This window comes from Pelodiscus sinensis, chromosome 4, assembly GCF_052426305.1.
Source record: "Pelodiscus sinensis isolate ZL-2025 chromosome 4, ASM5242630v1, whole genome shotgun sequence".
NCBI lineage: Eukaryota > Metazoa > Chordata > Testudines > Trionychidae > Pelodiscus > Pelodiscus sinensis.
The window spans coordinates 26,124,368-26,143,522 of record NC_143055.1 but is presented as its reverse complement, the minus strand read 5'-3'; the positions used below and the strand labels follow the sequence as shown (position 1 = coordinate 26,143,522).

Genomic DNA, 19,155 nt, shown 5'->3' with positions numbered 1-19,155 from the left:
GACTGGACTGGATGGCGCTTCATCCACACACCCCTTTTCAGGTGTACCCCAAAGTTTGGGAACTTCTGCAATAAGTTTTGTGCATCTACAGAAAAAAAAATTCATAGCAGGCCAGGGCATGATCTTGATTAAATATACCCCTAAAGAGATGTGATCTATTATTTAAGTATTTCTAACATCAGAATTCTACAGGGAACACTTATAAAATTGGCAGATACTAAAACATCTATTAACAGATGGGCAGATGATAAAACTGCCTTAGAACAAAGGTGAACATGAACCTTTCAACTCAGGAAAATGATATGTGGAAGCTCTTCAAGGCTATATTGCTGTGTCTTCTGAAGACACATAGTTAATTCTGACAACATAATTTTCTTAGCCTGGGGTAAGTAAAGAACATTTTTATTGAGAACGCCAACAGAACTTTCTTTAAAGGTGGTGATGTAATATTTAGATATAACTACAAAAAGGATTTAGTACTTATATTTTGCTGATGAGTCTGAGATAAAGAGAACAGCTATAGAGGGATTTCTCCAGAGACCAAGGAGAGAACCAATCTGGCTTTATTAAAGCTCAGTTATGCATTTGTTGTATATCCAGAACTTCCCCTGAAATTCTGGAAAATTGCAAAGGGAGTCTGGGGTCTGAACAATAGGCAGGATCAGGCTCCTGATAAATTAACCCATTTTGGTTAAAAAAAATTGAGTTCAGGCAGAGCTAGATCCTGCTTTGCCATTACATGGGTTCCCAGTGGGAAGAAAAAGGAATCTCTCATTTTTCTGCAACCTGTAAAACAGCCAGTCAGTATACTGGAGGACCTGTTCCCTTGCATCTCCCTTGGGTGAGGTAATGGTACCCTAAAGGAGGTGGTGAGTAGAGAAGGGGTGGGATAGACAGAAAGATGGAGAAGCATAGGAGCAAAGGTGGAACGTATGGTTGAGTGGGGCAACACAAAGCTTGACAAAGGAGGAAGAGTAAAGAAGAACAGTCATGTAAAGTTTCAAATGTAATTATCATAAGCTTTAATTTGATGCTACTGGGGGGAGTCAGTAGAGCAAACCAGTCAGGGGGTAACATGCTCAAATGCCCGGGCAAGGACAATGAGTTTTGAGGTTTACACAGATGTGTGTGTGTTATGAACACACACACACAAAGAGTATATTAGGCAAGCTAAAGCAGGCTGTAAGGATAGTCTGAGAAAGTTGGCTGTGGTGCTGCCAGGAAAGAAATGAATCATGGGGATGATCAGATGGAGGAAGCAGCAGAATTTGGACATGGCCTGGATTTGTGGAGCAAAGGAGAGTGAGAAGACCTCAGGCCTGAGTGACAGAGAGAGACTGTGTGTGGGCATTGATAATAGACAAGAGGGAAACAAGGAAAATTTAAGGGAATAATTGACCAAAATTGGAGCAAAACCAGCATTATTCTTCTATTTAAATGCTGGCTTTTATTAGATAACAAAAAACTATGGAGAAGACAGACACCTTTTAAGACATACAACTGTGGAATCTTCAGCCTCTCTAGAGCCTACTGATGAGACACTGGATTAAGCCCTGATCCTGCAAACTTGTGCAACTTTACTCACATGGGCTACGTCTAGACTGCAAGCCTCTTTTGAAAAAGAGCATCTAGACTGCAAGCAGTACTTTCGAAAAAGCGAGCCGCTTTTTCGAAAGAGAGCACCCAGGCAGTCTGGATGCTCTCTTTCGAAAAAGCCATGTTTGCATTCAAGAACGCCTTTTTTCGAAAGAGCACTTTCAAAAAAAGGTGCTCTTCCTTGTGAAATGAGGAGTACCGCTGTCGAAAGAAAAGCCGCGTTTTCAATTTAATTTCGAAAGAACGCGGCTGTAGTCTAGACGCAGGTGACGTTTTTTCGAAAAAAGGCTGCTTTTTTCGGAAAAAAACCCTGCAGTCTAGACACAGCCATGAATATTCTGATATCAACAGTCTGCTCCTGTGGGTAAAGTTATCCACTTGATTGACTGCAGAATCTGACTCCTCGCCTTTAGCAAGAAATTTTTTATCCCTGATTTTGAAGTGTTATATTTTCTATATATTTTTAAAACATTGTTTTTAAAATGTGAATTTTAAGACTGTACATAGTCCTCATTGCTCTTGAAAATTCAATGGGAAAAATGAAGCAAAACTGCGGTCAGTTAAGGGTTTGGCTTTTGTGTTTTCTTTTATCAGATTTTTTTAAAATGTGTCCAAAATACTGTAGAACATCCCACCAGTCCTAAACCCTTTCGGATCAGATTTTCTTCATAAGAGAGACTTTCTTGTTGTACTGTCTGAAAAATTACATACCTTTCACTGGAACCAATTATAATAACAAATAATTGTTTAGCCACACAATTTGAGTATGAAATTAGGATCCTCAGAATGACTCTTAAGAATCAAGCAGAGTTCATCTTTGACTTTCAAGAAATGGTCACAGTTTTATGTAATTTTTCAAATAAAAATTAAACATTTTACATTATATGCACCTCTCCAAATTCCTGACCATTCCCAGACCATATACTTTTTGTCTGGGAAAAAAACCCACACATGGTTGATCATGGAACTGGTTCTTGACTTTACATGTCTCCTTTCTAATGTTAATACAAAATCAGAAACAATCTCCACAGACCTTAAGCCCGGACCAACTAGACAGATATCCTTTACAGGGCTTTAGAAAATTCAACCAATAACATGTCAAGATGTACACCTTGAGCATCATATCATTGACAACTCCAGCTCCAGTTTTCTACATCATAAATAAGATTTTCACTTGGGCTGGCAAACATGGGACTCTAAATTAGCGCCCTTTTACAAAAACTCCTGAAAGAGCATGTGCTGTATCATAATTTCCCTTCTATTCAGTTTTATTTCTTCCCATTCTTTAATTTTAATATTAAAAAGAAAATTCCTTAGGGAAGTGAATAGAATCTAAAACTTGTGAATGTTCCAAACTTCATGTCTGGTTGCTATTTCTACAATGGCCTAAATTACAATTCTGCTCTGCACCTCCAATCTTCAGGATCATTTAAATCTGTCCTAAATAATAATCCAACAAATTCTGTCACCAGATATTCATAGCTCCTTTCAGGCCAAATTCTGCTCTTTGCTTCACCAGAATATTCCCATTTAAGTAATTTATGTTCCATCAGTTTAACTGAGAGTAGCTTTTGCCCCATTTACTTAAATGGGAGTTTCACATAACTAAATGCAGAATGTTGGCCTAAATTTTCTTTTCTTGAAGAAACTTTACCTTAGTACAGTGCTCCCTCTAACATTTTCTATCCTTGAGTGGGTTGAATTTTCTTTTGGGTGGATTACATTTTCTGATGTGCACCACCAATATTGAGGTAGTATGTTGATGTGCACCACCAATACAAACAAAATACACTCACATATATACCGTATGTATGTATATTTTAAGCAGTCCATATGTGTGGAATAAAATATATTAAAACAAGACACCTGTGGCTAGTTGTTGTGAGGTACCCTTAGTGACTACACAAAGGTGCTGTGCAAAGGTACGGAATTAGTCTTCTTTCTCTGGAGGAAGAATAGAAGCCCCAGAACAAATTAACCCATGGCTTCAAGGTTCATAGACATTTGCATGTTTCAAAGAGCTTGCAAATACTGTTTCATCCTTCAAAACAACTAGCATCACACTTGCTACTTCTGACTCATAATAGCAAGAACTCTATCAGAGAGCAAAGATCTGGCCTTCATGCAACACAATTTACCATGTATTAATTAGTAACACAGGATTTAAAAAAGAATCATTAAGTTAAAAGTTTAGATCTCTGCAACATTCCAAAAACTTCTGTTAAAGGAATTAAAAAACAACAAATAATCCTGTAGCACCTTAGGACTATTCACTATTTTTAATATTTTTTCAGCTACAGACTAACATGGCTACTCCTCTGAAACTGTTAAAATAATCTTTTCTTTCTTATATTAAGCCATATGAAAACTTTGTTTGAAATGTAATCATGCAAATATCCTCCTAGCTAGCACGCGCGCACACACACACCACGCTTTCCCCCTCAAAAAAACAGCCTAACAGAAAGAACTGCAGTGAGTCACACACCCCAAACAAACTGCCCCCTGCCTCCACCTCACTGCACAGATGCCAGCACTCAATCACTCTATCTTTTCCCCACCTACCCCCATGCAGTCAGCCCCTTACCTATGTCCTTCTCTGCCCAGGAGTATTGAAGAGACTGCTGGGTTTCTGCCTCTGCCTCCGCCCAGCTCATTCTCTCTCTTCCCACAGATGGGACTTTCCCACAAAACAATTAATTACTTGCTTCCTACTCCCAGTCACTCATTCCCTCATATCTCAGCTGTCTAATTGTCTTCCATTTCAAACGGGGAAGGGCCTGTCATGCCAATCAGCTGATCTCCCTGCCTGCATGGGGAGCTTTGAACATGTGTGCAGGGTTCAGAACATAGCTGAGCAGCTGCTCAGCCATGCAGCTTAGAGGGACCTTTGCCCTAATACCATAACATTATATTTATGATTGTGGAACCAGTTGTCTTATTTCAGTGGCAACTGTCAGCATGTGGAAAAGGCTAAGTATGGGTTAAATCCAGCTACATGAAACAATGTTCATGTTGTTACTGATCATTTTACAGCATCCAAAACTGTGTTATGGATTTTCCAGACCCATTACATCTGTGGATCACCTAGTCACAAAGAACATTATGTGTGATGATGTTGAACATCACTATGCATAACTTTTAGGCATCCAGAAACCACCATCATTCACAATGCCTGCCCTATACAGTGAATGGGAAGAGAGAAGCACTTCTGAATGGGTTTTTTAAAAACAGCATGCTAGACAGCCCTCACCTACATTAGCCCATGAAAGCTGCCAAGCCAAAGACTGTGTACTAAGTGATTGGAGCAGGGGACTGGATCTTGTGTTTCTCACCTGCCACAGGCATGTGCTAACCAGTAGGCTACTGAGCCAGTCTTGTGTTCGTTCTTGCTTTCTGGCCCAATTACCCTTTCATTATTTAGTCACAGTAAAATAGTTCTAACAGAAAAGATTAAATCCCCCCACATCTGAATAACCCATTGCACTCGCCTGAAAGGTGGCAGATTCCCTGTTAAATCCTTTCTCCCCCTTCAGGGACTGGGACCGGGGGAGAGTGTCTCCCCCACATTGCAATGAGTACCCTAACTACTGGGATAAAAGTTATGATTCAGGGGCACAAGGCCCCAGACAAGCCTGAGACAAGAGTAGTTTAGGGGTCCCCTCCCCTTTCCTTATCCCCAATATCACAGCTTGCAGCCTACCCTGCAGCCTACCCTGCAGCCTCTCAACATCCTCCATTTCTCCCACAGTCCTCCTACATCCTCTATCCCCCACACTCTGCAGGCCTCCAAACATTCCCCACCCTCCTCATAACCCACCAACAGCTCTCCCCAGCCCCTCACCCACAGCTTCTGGAACCTTCCTAGCCACATTCCAGTGCGCCCCCAGCATAGCATTCTACTCCTTTCCCAAGCCAGGGAAGCTATTCCCAGTCCTGGCTCCTCAGCGTCTCTGCTATTGCCCACCCCACACTCATGTGGTACAGATCAATTTTGAGTGATGAGTGACATTGTGACTGGTTGCGTAGGTTTGCTGCAATGCTCAGATTTTGCCTGGCTGCCCTGCTGTGCTCCAGGTGTAATGCCCTAGTACCATTTCCTTTCAATGGGTCCCATGTCCTTATGGGCTCTCGCACAACTGCACCACTTGCCCTATTGTAGCATTGCCACTGGCTCGTGTGTAAGTTTTTCTATAGGGGCTGATCTGGTATGTTAGCTCTGAATCTGCTAAGTTTACCCAAGCAGACTTTGCAGGGGAGTAAAGAGATGAAAGTTTACCTTCTCCTATTAGGAAACTGTTCTGTGTTTAACCATCCTTGTGTGGGGCTGCATTGCACATGCACAGAGGTAGAAATATAGACACTGAGGCAACTTGAAGTGTTGAGTGAGTTTTGGCATCTACATGGTTTGGGGTAGGTAAGTGGATCACCAATGAGGGCTGATTCTGGAATTTACATGGAACTCCACCTGCTCACTCATATTTCACAGAATAAAACTAAAGGTGATGAGATATGAGATACTCCCTAAATCTGTGCTATTCCTGTTTTACCATTACTTCAATTATTTGTTTTAGATCACCACCTAGTGGTGTGCAGGCACCGTTGTTTTTAATCTGTTGAAGTTAAGCAAATGGTTCATGACCATCACTGTTAAATATTTGTGCAAAAGCTTCAGGAGATAGCCAAGTTTTGTCTGTACAGGATAAACTTTAAAAAAATAGACTGGTAGCACTTAAAAAACATTTGTGCCTAATTCCTAATTGAAATCTCTCAGGCTTTTGCTTCCAGCCATTGGTTCTTATTATAACTTTCTCTACTGTGTTAAAGGGTGCTTTAGTGCTTACTGTTTTGTTCCTGTGATGGTGCTTACACACTGTAATCAAATCACCTTTTGATCTTCTTTTTCATAAAATAAACAGATTGAGCTCCTTAAACCTGTCACTGTAATGAACTTTGTCCAGCTCTAATAGGACATATACCCCAGCAGTTGTTGTGGTATAAAGGAACTGGAAACACTTTACAAAAAAAGGCAGGATGGAAATAAACAATATTTATCTCCGTTACCCCTTTCCTTGTGGGTAGGTTATTCCATTTCTTGCTCTCTCTGCTAAAGCATCTGGTATTTACCACCATGGTATTTGCCACTATTGGACCATTAACTTGGTTAAGTATCATAGTTCCTCTGTTCCTGACACCATATACATTCGTGGTTCCAACATTGTATGAAAAATAACAATTGTACTTTTGTAATTCTATGTGATCTTCCACCCAAGGATCCTGCCAGGGCATTATTAGCTAAGCCTGATGGCACCAGTGAGAGATAAAAAGATATTATCTTCATTTTACAAGCTTCTCCAAAGTCACATGGAAAGTTCATGGCAGTGCTAGAACTAAAACACAACATAAATTACAAAAATACAAAAATATTTCCCTCGGTTTAAAAAATCTGGAAACCAAGCTGAACAATTAAAGAAATTAACTTTATTTATTAGCTATTTCATATAGTAAGTATAAAATAATGGAGCTTCCTGAATTAAATCATGTTTAACTCATACAGAATTATATACAGTATAATATCTAAAGCTATATAGTGTCTGTTTTCATACTGTACACTCAGGAGGATAATAATGTCTCAGTCTGAAAATTAAACAGACTTCCCCCCCTCATCTAAATAACAGGTTATGTTTCCATCTTATATTATAAAACATCTTGCTAAACATTGAAAGTGACATTTTCAAAGGCACCTAAGAGCCTGGGTCTGTTGGAAAGTTAATAGGACCTTTGCTCCTAATTTTTTAAAAATCCCATCCAGACGCAACATTCAGAGAACTGCATCAGTACAAATAACACAAAGAATAAACCTTGTTTCTGCATGTTGAGTCTCAACTGATTTAAACATTAAAAGATTCATTTTAGTAAACTTTACAATAATATGGAAAAGTCTGTCTAAAAATGTACAATATAATATGTGGGAGAATTAATGATATTGAATATTAAGTTCTATTAACTATATTCTTCTTTATTAAAATAGTTGTAGAACCTGTTAAGTACAACAGCTGCTGGTGTATTCATTCTTTCTCCCATTCATTTATTCAGTCATGCATTCAACTAATTATTCACTGATGTACTGTGTATAGATTATGTTTTGCAATTGACCTCAAAGAGTGAGGAAGCTGAATGCATACGATAGAAAATAGAAAAGGGCATTGCAAGGTTAACAACAATTATCCAAGGTTCAAAGCCAAAAACTATTTCTTCCAGTCCATTGTCGTATTCTGGGCGGCAACCAAATGCTGGTGGAATCCAAAGCTGCATGGGAAGTAAACAACATTGGTATCAGTTATCATCTTCATTATGTTATACTTGCCTAGTGTGCCTGTTGTATGACACTCATTTCTTCTATGCTGCAAATGAATCAATGTTATTTGGAATCAAAGATCACTGAGCCCAATTTTCTACTCACACAGGTTTCAGCAATTACTCCTGACTTATTCAAGAATCTGGCCCTCTGTCTTGCTTAAGCTAATAGATTTGGCCTGAGTTCCTATCTCATATAATACATTAAGAGGTGGCTTGTGATGAAAGACTGTGTTGCACTTACAATATAAAGTATGGGCAACGCCAACAGAATCAAACCTTGGACCTCTGCAGCTTAGTGCATGAGCCTCTACTGCATAGAGCAGACTCCTTAGTCTCTCTGCAAGTGGGCTTAGTGTCAGGACCGGACTAAGGGGTGGGCGAGCCGGGCAGCTGCCCGGGGCGCCAACCGGTGGGAGGGTGCCTGACGGCAGCTGCAAGGGGCGCGCGGCATCCCTTATAGCTGCCATCAGGCGCTGAGCACCTGGATCCCACAGCGCAGGGGCCCCCCATCTCCACGACGCTAGCCAAGCAGCACCCTTTCCTCCACGGCCGCGGGGCCCTGTACAGCCAGGTGCAGCCCACCCCGGGCTGCGCACCAGCAGCGGTGACCGGGCCAGGCTGGGCAGCACATGCACCGTGTGCCCCATGGGCGGGCCCCAGGCTGCACGCCAGCGGCCGTGGCTGGGCAGCACATGCACCATGCACCCAGAGGGGCAGGCCCATGCATGCGCCGTGCACCCAGGGGCAGCACTGTGTGCCCGGGCCTGGGGTGCCAAAATGGCTCGGGTTGGCTTAAAGTGCCACTAAATGGGATAGTACACCACACCCAAAAGGTGTGTCAGTTATATGTATATTGCTTAGTTCATATAGCAAGATTGCTGGAAAGCATTATTAGTTTCTAAGGTCAGATTTTAAAGGTGTTTAGGGGTTGTTCCATTCAACATTCACAGTCTAAGTGAGTGAGACAAGTGAATCCCATTCTTCCAGAGTGATTTAGGCATATAAGCCTAAGACTATGTCTACACATGTTTTGTCGGAAAAGACAATGCAAACGAAGCACTGATTAGCATTTGCTTGTGCTTCATTTGCATTATCTATTCCGATCCATTTTTGTGCAAGAGGTTTTTGCACAAAAACATGCAGTGTGGACGTGTCCGTTTTGTGCAAAAACCCCTTTTTGCGCAAGATCCTTATGCCTCTCCAAGAGGTCCACAGATCAGAAACTGGTTAAAAGATAGGAAATGAACGGTAGGAATAAATGGTCATTTTTTAGTATGGAGAGAAGTAAATACTGGGATCTATACTGGGATCAGTACATCCTCATAAATGATCCGGGAAAGAGGTAAACAGTAAGGTGGCAAAATTTGCAGTTTATACAAAACTACTTGAGATAGTTAAATCCAAAGCAGAGTGCAAGAATTAGAAAGGAATCTGTGACGGGGTGTACACCTCACACCGTCCCTTAAGAGGTTAATAGAAGTGGGCTTTGCCCACAAAAGCTCATAATACCATCTACACGTTTTGTTAGTCTTTAAAGTGCTACAGGACTATTTGTTGTTTTTTAAGTTCACGCTATTGCTGTCACTGGTTACAGCTCATTAGCAGACACAAAAGAAAGACCAAGGGTGGAGACTGAATTACTCTTTTCCCCTCTCTAAGTAGTCCTCCAGATCATTTTGGGGGCACACTGACAGGGCACAATTTCAGAAATCACTGTCTGTGCCATATCTGTACTGTGGCTAAATACCTTCATCCATGTCTATTCCACTTCTAAGTAGATGATATTCCCCAGTATTTCAGTCAGTCCCTCTCCTTTCACAAGCACTAGAATTCACTTACTATAAATAGTAAAACTAAGTAACATTAATTTTCTCACTGTTGGTGACTTTAGGGAGCTTTTTGGAATTAATTTTATTAATTAGATTCAAAATACCTTACCGAAAGATTACACAGGAATAAAAATGCCGCGATGTTCTTCAGGAGTCTCCTCTTATTGTTAACTGTGTTTTGACTGTAGAGTGAGAAATCTGAGGTTGAGTGTGCAACTGGACTGCTAGCTTGGCTCCTGACTTCATCCACACCATCATCACCAATTCTGTCTCTCACACAAATATCCCCATTGAACATGTATGGTAACTTCCCATTGTCCAGATCAGCGGCGGTAAGTGACAGAGTGCTCCCATTGGATACAGTTAATATTCGAAGCGTCTTAATGTCGTCATTCACCTTTTCCTGTTCACGATGTATGGACTCAATGATAAAGAGGTTCTGAATATATTTCTCAATAATAACCAGGATGGAATAAGCCAGATTGTACCAAGTGTATTTTGGATGGTCCTGGGCACAGATAATTGCTAAAATAGAACCCCAAGAAAGGAGCCAGGAACCTGAAGCTGTGCCAACTAATAAGTCCGCATCAAGTTTCCTGGCAGGATTTTTTGAATTATCCATTGATCTTTCTTCTAGTCTGTAAATAAAAAGGGCAACGATTCCAGCTGCACACATAAGAGTTAGTACAGAGATTGCATATACATAAAACATAGTAAGTGCTAACTCACTTTGGATTTTCGAACCTCCTATCTGAATTAAGTACACAACAACGATCCCTATTGTGCTAATCAGCACAATTAATCCAAAAATTGTGCCCACTGTTATGCCGTGAAACTTGAACAGTGTTTTGTGTTGGTGGTGGTGTTCTACTTTGCGGCCGATATTCTTCCACAGGACATAGAGCATCGTGGAGGCTAAAATATGATATTCTATGTTGAAGGGATACAGGTAATATATTCCTTGTGAAAATATTGAACAGAGAGTTGTTGTACAATTACATTCAGGTGCATGGTCATCTAAAATTTAAAAAAAAAAAAAAAAAAAGGAGAAAAAGATTAGATTTTGCTGTACAATAATTTTTTCTTCTTTTAAATGAGACAATGCCACAATAGGAAGGATGATTTCAGTCTGACAGCTCATGTTATATATTTAGTCACCAAAAAAAATTAGTTGGGTGTTGGACACTGAAACCGCTAGTCAGAGAGCAGCTTTTGCATCCCCTACAAAACTTGGGCTATAGCCTTATTACAATTTCTAGGTAAAATCATTCTCAAAAGTGAACGTTAAAATACACAGACATCTCATAAAGTTCAGCTCGGTTTTGATTATAACAATGTATTTAAAATATTTACAATCCCAAACCAGTAGGGGCTTGATTCTGCAGATGAAGCACCTTCAAAACCAATAGGAGTTCCATATCTGGAGCAGATGCAGAACTGATTCCCAAGTAGGTAGGGGCCTCGTTCCTCTTTCAGTTAGGCTATGTCTATACTGCACATTTATTTTGGAATAAGCTATTCCAGAATAGTTATTCTGAAATAGCTTATTTCAAAATAGCACATCTACACTGCAGGAAAGCCTGAAAATTAGTCCAAGGCAGGCTTCCCTTATGCAGATGTGCTATTTTAGTTTAAAGCCCCAGGAGGCACTGGAGAGGAATAAATTAGAATGGCCCTGGTGAGGGGATACTTCGAAATAGCAGAAGTGGAGCATCTACACTGCCCCTATTTCAAAATAACTAACTATTTCAGAATAAGTGTTATTCTTCGTAAAACGAGGTTTACAAAAGTTGGAATAAGCCTCCCATTATTTCAAAATTATTTTGAAATAATGATATTGCTGTCTAGATACTCACATTGATATTTCATAATAATGCCCATTATTCCAAAATAACTTTGCTGTGTAGACACACCCTTACATACTTAACTGCCTTATTCCTAATTTACACTTGTGTACCTGACAGGATAGCTGGTCTTTATACACTTGTATTTGAATGTTACCAATATTTTAAATATCAATTCCCTTCCCAGTCATGTACCAAAGGGTATGTCTACACTTGCACCCTAGTTCGAACTAGGGATGCAAATGCAGGCATTCGAAATAGTCAATGAAGCAGGGATTTAAATATCCCGCGCTTCATTAGCATGATCACGCTGGCGTGCTAGTTCAAATCACAGCTGATTTGAACCAGGAAGTGTGCACCGGGACGCATTAGTTCGAATTAATGTTACTCCTCATTTTTTGAGGGGTAACGTTAGTTCGAACCAAGGGGTTTGGTTCGAACTAATGCGTCCTGGCGCACACTTTCACTTTAGAAACATCTGGCATTCGGAGTAATGCACCGGCGAGATCATGCTAATGAAGCACGGGATATTTAAATCCCTGCTTCATTGACTATTTAGAATGCCTGCATTGCATTGCTAGTTCGAACTAGGGTGCAGGTGTAGACATACCCAAACTGAATTGAGGCTTCCATCAGCTGTTGTAGGAAATACACAGACTCAGTCTTGGAAGGACAGTAAAGAAGAAGCTATCACTTTTGTTTTACATTATTTTTATCTGTAATATATAAGACAATTTCAAACTGGTCACAACTGTACTGTCCTTAGACTTTCTCAAAGAGTCCATTACCAAAGGCTGTTAAACAAACCAGCCATGGAATAAGAGCTAAAAGTCCCCTTACAGATCAGTAACTTAAAAGATCAGAAACAATGGTTAGGAATAAATAATCAGTTTTCACAATGAAGAGAAGCAAATAGCGGCATCCTCCAAGCATCTATATTGGTACCTGTGCTGTTCAACATAAAAATGGCCATAATGGGTCAGACCATTGGTCCATCTTGCCCAGTATGTTGTCTCTTGATAGTGGCTGATGCCAGATACTTTAAAGGGGATTGAACAAAACAGTCTACTTTATGGAGCAATCCACTTCCTGTTATCCAGTTCCAGTTTCTAGAAGTCAGGTGTTTAGGGACAACCAATGCATAGGAGTGCATCCCTGATCATTTTGGTTAATAGTCATTAGTGGATCTAATCTTCATAAATTTATATAATTTTTTTTAACCCAACGAGTAATCCTGGGGCACCTTAGAGACTAACAAATTATATAGTATCATGAGCTTTTGTGGGCAAAACCCACTTCTTCATATGAACTAGGAGCTGAATTGGGTTTTGCCCACAAAAGTTCTATGATACTACAGAGACTAACAAAAATATAAGGCTACTCGTTTTTAAGTTACAGAATAACATGGCTACCAGTCTCAGATTTTTTTTAACCAAGTTATACATTTGACTTTCACAATGTTCCTTGGCAATGAATTCCATTTGTTGAGTATGCATTTTGTGAAGAAGTACTTCCTTAGGTTTGTTTTAAAACTGCTGCCTATTACTTTCTATGCTTCTTGTGTTTTGTGAAGGGATAAATAACACTTCCTTATTTTCTTTATACACACTATTCATGGTTTTATAGACCTCTAGCATATCCTCCCTTAGTCATCTTTTTAATCTTTCCTCATACGGAATCTGTTCCATTCCCCTAATGATTTTTGTTGTCCTCTGTACTCCTCCCCCAATTCTAATTCTCTTTGAGATGGGAGCAACCTGAAATGCGTGCAGTATGTCAAGTGGTGGAATACTATGGATTTATATAGTGGCAGTATGTTCTTTTCTATCATCTATTCCTTTCCTTATGGTTCATAACATTCTGTTAGCTTTTTTGACTGTTGTTGTACATTGACCAGATATTTTCAGATAACTATTTACAGCGATACCAAGATCTCTTTTTTGAATAATAGCAACTGGTTTGGACCCTATCATTTTGTATGTATAGTTGGGATTACATTTTCTATCTATATTACTTTGCATTTATCAATATTGAATATCCTCAACCATTTTGTTGCCCATTACCCAGATTTGTGAGATACATTTGTAACTCTTCAGTCTGATTTGGACCAAACAATCTTGGGTAATTTAGTGTCATCTGCAAACTTTGCCAGCTCAATGTTTACCCCATTTTCCAGAACATTTATGAATCTGTTGAACAGCACTGGTTCCATTACAGATCCCTGGGGGACCCACTATGTATCTCTCTCCATTCTGAAGTTTGACCATTTATTTCTATTCTTTGTTTCCTATCTTAACCAGTTACTGATCCATGAGAGGAGTTTCCCCCTTATTCCATGATTGCCTACCTTGCTTACGAGCAGGGGTTGGCAATCATTTTTGACTGGGGGCCACTTCAGAAATTTTTGAAGTAGCCCCAGGCCACCCCAGAAGGGGTGGGGCCTCAGTTGGAAGGGGTGAGGCCGGAATATTTCCATGATTCCCCACCCACAGACTCTGATTGGTCTGGGGGTGGGGGAGTGTGCAAAGTCTTTTCTCCCCCTCAGAGAGAACCTCCAGCTGTTCAGAACATCTGGTGGTTCCATCTAAGTACCTGTGCCCCTGGTGATGGGAGGAGACTTTGGTGCTCCCCCCTGTTGCCCCCAGGTCAATCAGGGCTTGGGGAGGAGGAATACATGAAATCTCTTGCTCCAGCCCCTGCCCTGCAAGGGAGCACCACACTTAGAGTCAACCACCAGCTGTGCAGCATCTGGTGGTTGACTTTTAAGTGCTGAGCCCCTTGCAGGATGGGAGGAGACTTCATGTGCTCCCCTCCCTAAGTCTTGATTGGCCTGGGGGTAGGGGGAGCACGTAAAGTCTCCTCCCACCCTGCCAGGAGCATGCAGTGCTTCTAAGCACCACACACTCCCTACAGGGTGGAGGCAGGGCAGGAGGAGACTTTGCATGCTTCCCCCCACCCTCAGTCCCTGATTGGCCAGAGGACAGGGGGAGCAGCAGAGCTTCCGTGGGCAGGATCAACTCACTTGGTGGGCCAGATTTGGCCCATGGAAGCCTTTTTGCCCACCCCTGCTTAAGAGGTTTTGGTGTGGGACCTTGTCAAAGGCTTTCTGAAAGTCTAAATACATTATATCCACTGGATCATCCTTGTTCACATATCTGTGACCCCATTAAAGCAGCACATGGCCGACGGCTACCGGAGCTGAAGCCACCTGTTCGTTGGGGCCCCTTGGTAAACTGGTAACATTATATTTGCATATTCATTATTTGCATAATGAATACACAAATAAAATGTAACCAGTCTACAAAAAGTTTGTGAATGGGTTTGCTGATCTATAGTATAAAAGGTTGGGAGCCACTACTTTAGCACCTCAATTGTCCAGTGGCCTTGCTAATTATTTGACATGCTTTCTGCTTCTGATGTGCTTAAAAAGCATTTATTAGTATTTGTCCTTTTCTAGCTGATCTTCAAAGCCTTTTTGAGCCTACTTTATTATAATTTTACATCTGGCTTGCCAGGATTTATGGTTCTTTCAATTTTCCTCAGAATTTGTCCTACAATTTTTTTAAAAAGTCTTTCTGCTTCTAACCACATCTTTTACTCTGTTTAGTTGTGTTGGCAATATTTTTTTTTAGACCTCTTACTTTTTAAATTTGGGATATGCATTTAGTTGGAGCCTCTATTGTGGGCTTTTTAAAAGTTTCCATGCAGCTTGCAGGCATTTCACTCTTTATGACTCTTTTTAATTTGCATTTAACTAGTGATTCCCCCTTTTGAAGTTAAATGCTACTGTGATGGGCTTATTTGGTATTTTCCCCCCTACAAGGATGGTGTCTTTTATGAATATATGAAAGCTTTGTTAAAAAAACCAAAAAGGTGAATAGTGGTGTGACACGATTTGCCAAGGATACAAAATTATTCCAGGTAGCTTAGTCCATAACTATCTATTACAAAATTACACAAAGGGATTTCTTAAACTGAGTAACTGAGCAAAGAAATGGTAGATAAAATTCAATATTGATGAATGTATTACTTTGCATTTTCCTTGAACTCTATTGAGAGTAATGAAAAATTACAAACTATTTTCAGATAATCTGCAATAGACAGAGGCAAAGGGTGGATGGTTGTGGCTTTAGTATTGAAAAAACAAAACAAGGTTTTAATATTCATGGTGAATGGATTCACTCGGAGGGAAAAAAATTACACCAAAACTGCAAATATATTCACTCCTTACATATCTCTGGCTCTCCCCACACACACACTTACAGTGAAAATTAACATGATCCCAAACAATCCTTCAGAACAATTTTGAGGCAGAAGTACTCTCACCTGCAGAGTGCTGTTATCTCTCATTTAAGCTACTGACTACCCTCAACTTCCCTTGATTTCATTGGGAGTTGAAGGTGCTCAGCACCTCAGAGGATCATATCCATAATTTGTCAAAAATCTGTGATTTGTTATCAGTGGAGAAAATTGTCCAGTATGAGAAGAGACTTTTACAATCAGAAGACAAACCAGCACTGACAAACAGAATCTTGACTTCAGTAGTGCAAATTGGGAGAAGGGAGCAGATATGGAGAGGAAGAACCAATGCTGCTCGCCTCCCTCCTCCTCCCCCTCCCCCCTCCAAGGGTAATGCACTTGCTTTAAGTTCCATAGGTTGTGGTCTGGGAGGCAGTCTGACCACTTTTGAACAGTGATTCAGTACTAAAACCAGTACAGCTCTGCCAGAGTGGTATGGAGCATTGCTTTGGCTGTGTGGTTGCAATGCCACTGAAATTTGACTTGTGCCCCCTCCTCAGCACTGTACAGGAACAGACTTCCTGTGTTATGTGTAAGGATGTCTTCTGAGAACTTGTCTCCTGGTGCCACTGGCTCATATACCGTGTGGAGAGACTCCCCAGCCAAGGGTCCTGGCATCAGAACAAGATGGGGGTAGGAACTGCAGGCCAGTATGTGGGTGGTGGGAGTGCAAAGGTTACAAATACACCCCTCCTCCATGGTCCCCAGAGGCGGGGTTGGGCCTCGCTCCTGGTGTGTGTGCGGGTAATCAGCCCCAGCCTTCCCCCAGCTGGCTGGAGCATAGGAGAGGGATGCTAGGGCAGCATGCCGCTCCCTGCCTTCCCCCTGACAGCTGGAGAACACTTACTTGGGGGACTATGGAGGGGTGCCTTTGCACTCTTCCGTCCACATTTACAAAAAAGCACACACACACACACACACCCTAGAAATTCCTGCGTATGGGCCTGAATTGCTTCCTCTCCTTAACAGACCTCTGCATTGGTACGACTGGAGTAGTTCTATTGAATTCAGAGGGACTCTTCAGCTGACAGGCTTTGCAAGATTGAACCCATGCCAGAAGAGCTGCTTATCACTAATAACATGGTAACAATTACTATCTCTTTTTAACTAAATCCTTTGTTCAGTTACCTTCTGTGCTTTCTTACTGGATAGATGCTTTGGAGATTATATATATATATATAAAGTTACAACATCCTTTTTTTTTTAAGAGCATGTGGTCATTATTATTATTCTGGCCCTAATTCAGTAAGGTGACTGAGCACCAGCAGCTCCCACTGAAGTAAATGAGAGTTGCAGGTGATGAGGGCCATTATGTATGGTATGATGCTTAGGATATCATATTTAGAATAACCATGCATTATAGAAGATCTACCAAAAATGTATCAACCCTCTAGCTTACCTATTGTTATGTTTCCAAAACCAAGTGTGATTAGTCTTTCCTTGTGTTCGTTGAGTTGGTGTTTTGATTCTGTTAATACTCCATTTGTCCACAGGAGTAAATTTGTAAACACAGAATGGATCACCCCAAACCTAAAAGAAAGATTAGTTATTGATACCATCTGTACAAAGGATTTCACCCTATTTGTTTTAAATGCAATGCATCTCTTTTAAATTTGTTTTAAATGCAATGCATCTAAGCCCTTGGACTTTGGCTTCCCTTCCTTCTCCCACTCAGGGTGGTGAGACTGGCTTTGGCTTTGTCCTTTCCACCTGGGGTAGCAGGATTCAAGCAGGTGAAGACTTTGGTGTCCCCTCCTGGGTCATTTAGTAATTTTCATTGTCAGAAGGGCATTGTGGTGCAATGAAATTTGAGACCCCCCCTCCACCCTTGCTCTAGATCTCTGTGAAAATATCAAACTATATAGCATCTATGAAAATACTTCCTAAAACTATGGTTGAACAGGTGGGCAGCATTCTAGCAGGGACAAAATTAAACAGTGACTGAAAAAATAATAAAATTACAACTAGCACCATTGAGAGAGGGGAAGAAATTAGTATGATTTACAGTGCATTACTGGCTAGTGATAACAAATGTCAAAAGCACCTTAGAAACCTAAGACCTATTGACTTTCAGTAGGATTTAAGATCCTAATTCACATAGGTACATTTGAAAATTTCATCCTGAACTTCATGTGACATCATTGATTTGAGTGGACCCACAACGCCTAAATGTCAGATCTCAGGCATTCTTTTTATTGCTAAACCTACAATCATTGCCCATGGCATTGTACAATGATGAAGTGCCACAGATGTAAGCCAACAGGTTTATCTAGTGATACCTGACAAATGTCATAATGCTCATCTTGAAACATCACTGCTAAACTGCAAGAACTGGCTACATAGTGATAGAAAACAACCCAGACACCTTGCTTCTAGGTTCTGTCCTCTTCAGGTTTGTGTATAAATCCCACAAACACCAATGAGAATTATGTTAAAAAATAGAAAAAAGAAAATAAGCCAAGTCCTATATTTACTAAGTCTTTCTGATATATAGAATAGAGGCAGGTGTGGTCCAGTGACCCAAATTCAGCAGTCAGTGCCAGGAAGTCATAAATCCTCATCTTGCAAGCAGTGATGACCCCCCCGTGGCTCTCAACAAGTCTCTTTTACCATGTTCCGCATATTACTCAGCTACCTCACAATGACTGTGATGAGTGAATAGAAAGAGTGAGACAATATGAAGTAACCCAGTGCATTGTCTTATGTAAAGGAGGCAGGGTAGTCCAATGAATACAGAAATGACCAGGGAGCCAGGGAAACTGGTTTCTAGTCCTGGCTCTGCTACACGATGTTATACAAGTCACTTTCATTCTCTTTGGTCTCCCATCTTTGTTTGGTCTCCCATCTTTGTTTGATCAATTTAAATTGTAAATTCTTTGAGCCATGGATTTTCTTTCACTGTGTTTTTATACAGAGCCAATGAGGTCTGATTTTGACTGGGGCCTCTAGGTGTTATTGTTATATAAATAATAAATATCTGACCAGGCTTGGCTTTCATTTTTAGACAAGATCCTGAGTCAAGTCCTGAACTAAAAAGTCATGTTATGGTTTTTCAGAATCTCAAGTGTGAAAATCCACACACATTAGTTGGATTTGGGGCCAGTTCATACAACTATGGGAATGCTCTTGAAAACAGTTGTGAGGTACTAGTTCTTCACTTCCATTATTGGCTTCACCGCAGAAGCACAATAGAGCCTTTGTTATATGCTGTGCAGTGACTCTCATACAGT

At 40.7% G+C, this 19,155-nt stretch overlaps 1 protein-coding gene across 1 annotated transcript in view; it reads right to left on the bottom strand.

The window, feature by feature from the left end:
- Nucleotides 1–7,116: 7,116 nt before the first annotated feature.
- OTOP1 (otopetrin 1) overlaps nt 7,117–19,155 on the bottom strand; it is a 29,686-nt gene continuing 17,647 nt past the window's right edge. The window contains exons 4-6 of the mRNA XM_025187343.3: nt 17,325–17,455; nt 9,892–10,799; nt 7,117–7,902 (exon numbers count right to left, since the gene is read on the bottom strand). Of these exons, the coding sequence (XP_025043128.3) occupies nt 7,732–7,902; nt 9,892–10,799; nt 17,325–17,455 (1,210 nt within the window). The 3' untranslated portion in view covers nt 7,117–7,731. The remainder of the gene's footprint in view (nt 7,903–9,891; nt 10,800–17,324; nt 17,456–19,155) is intronic.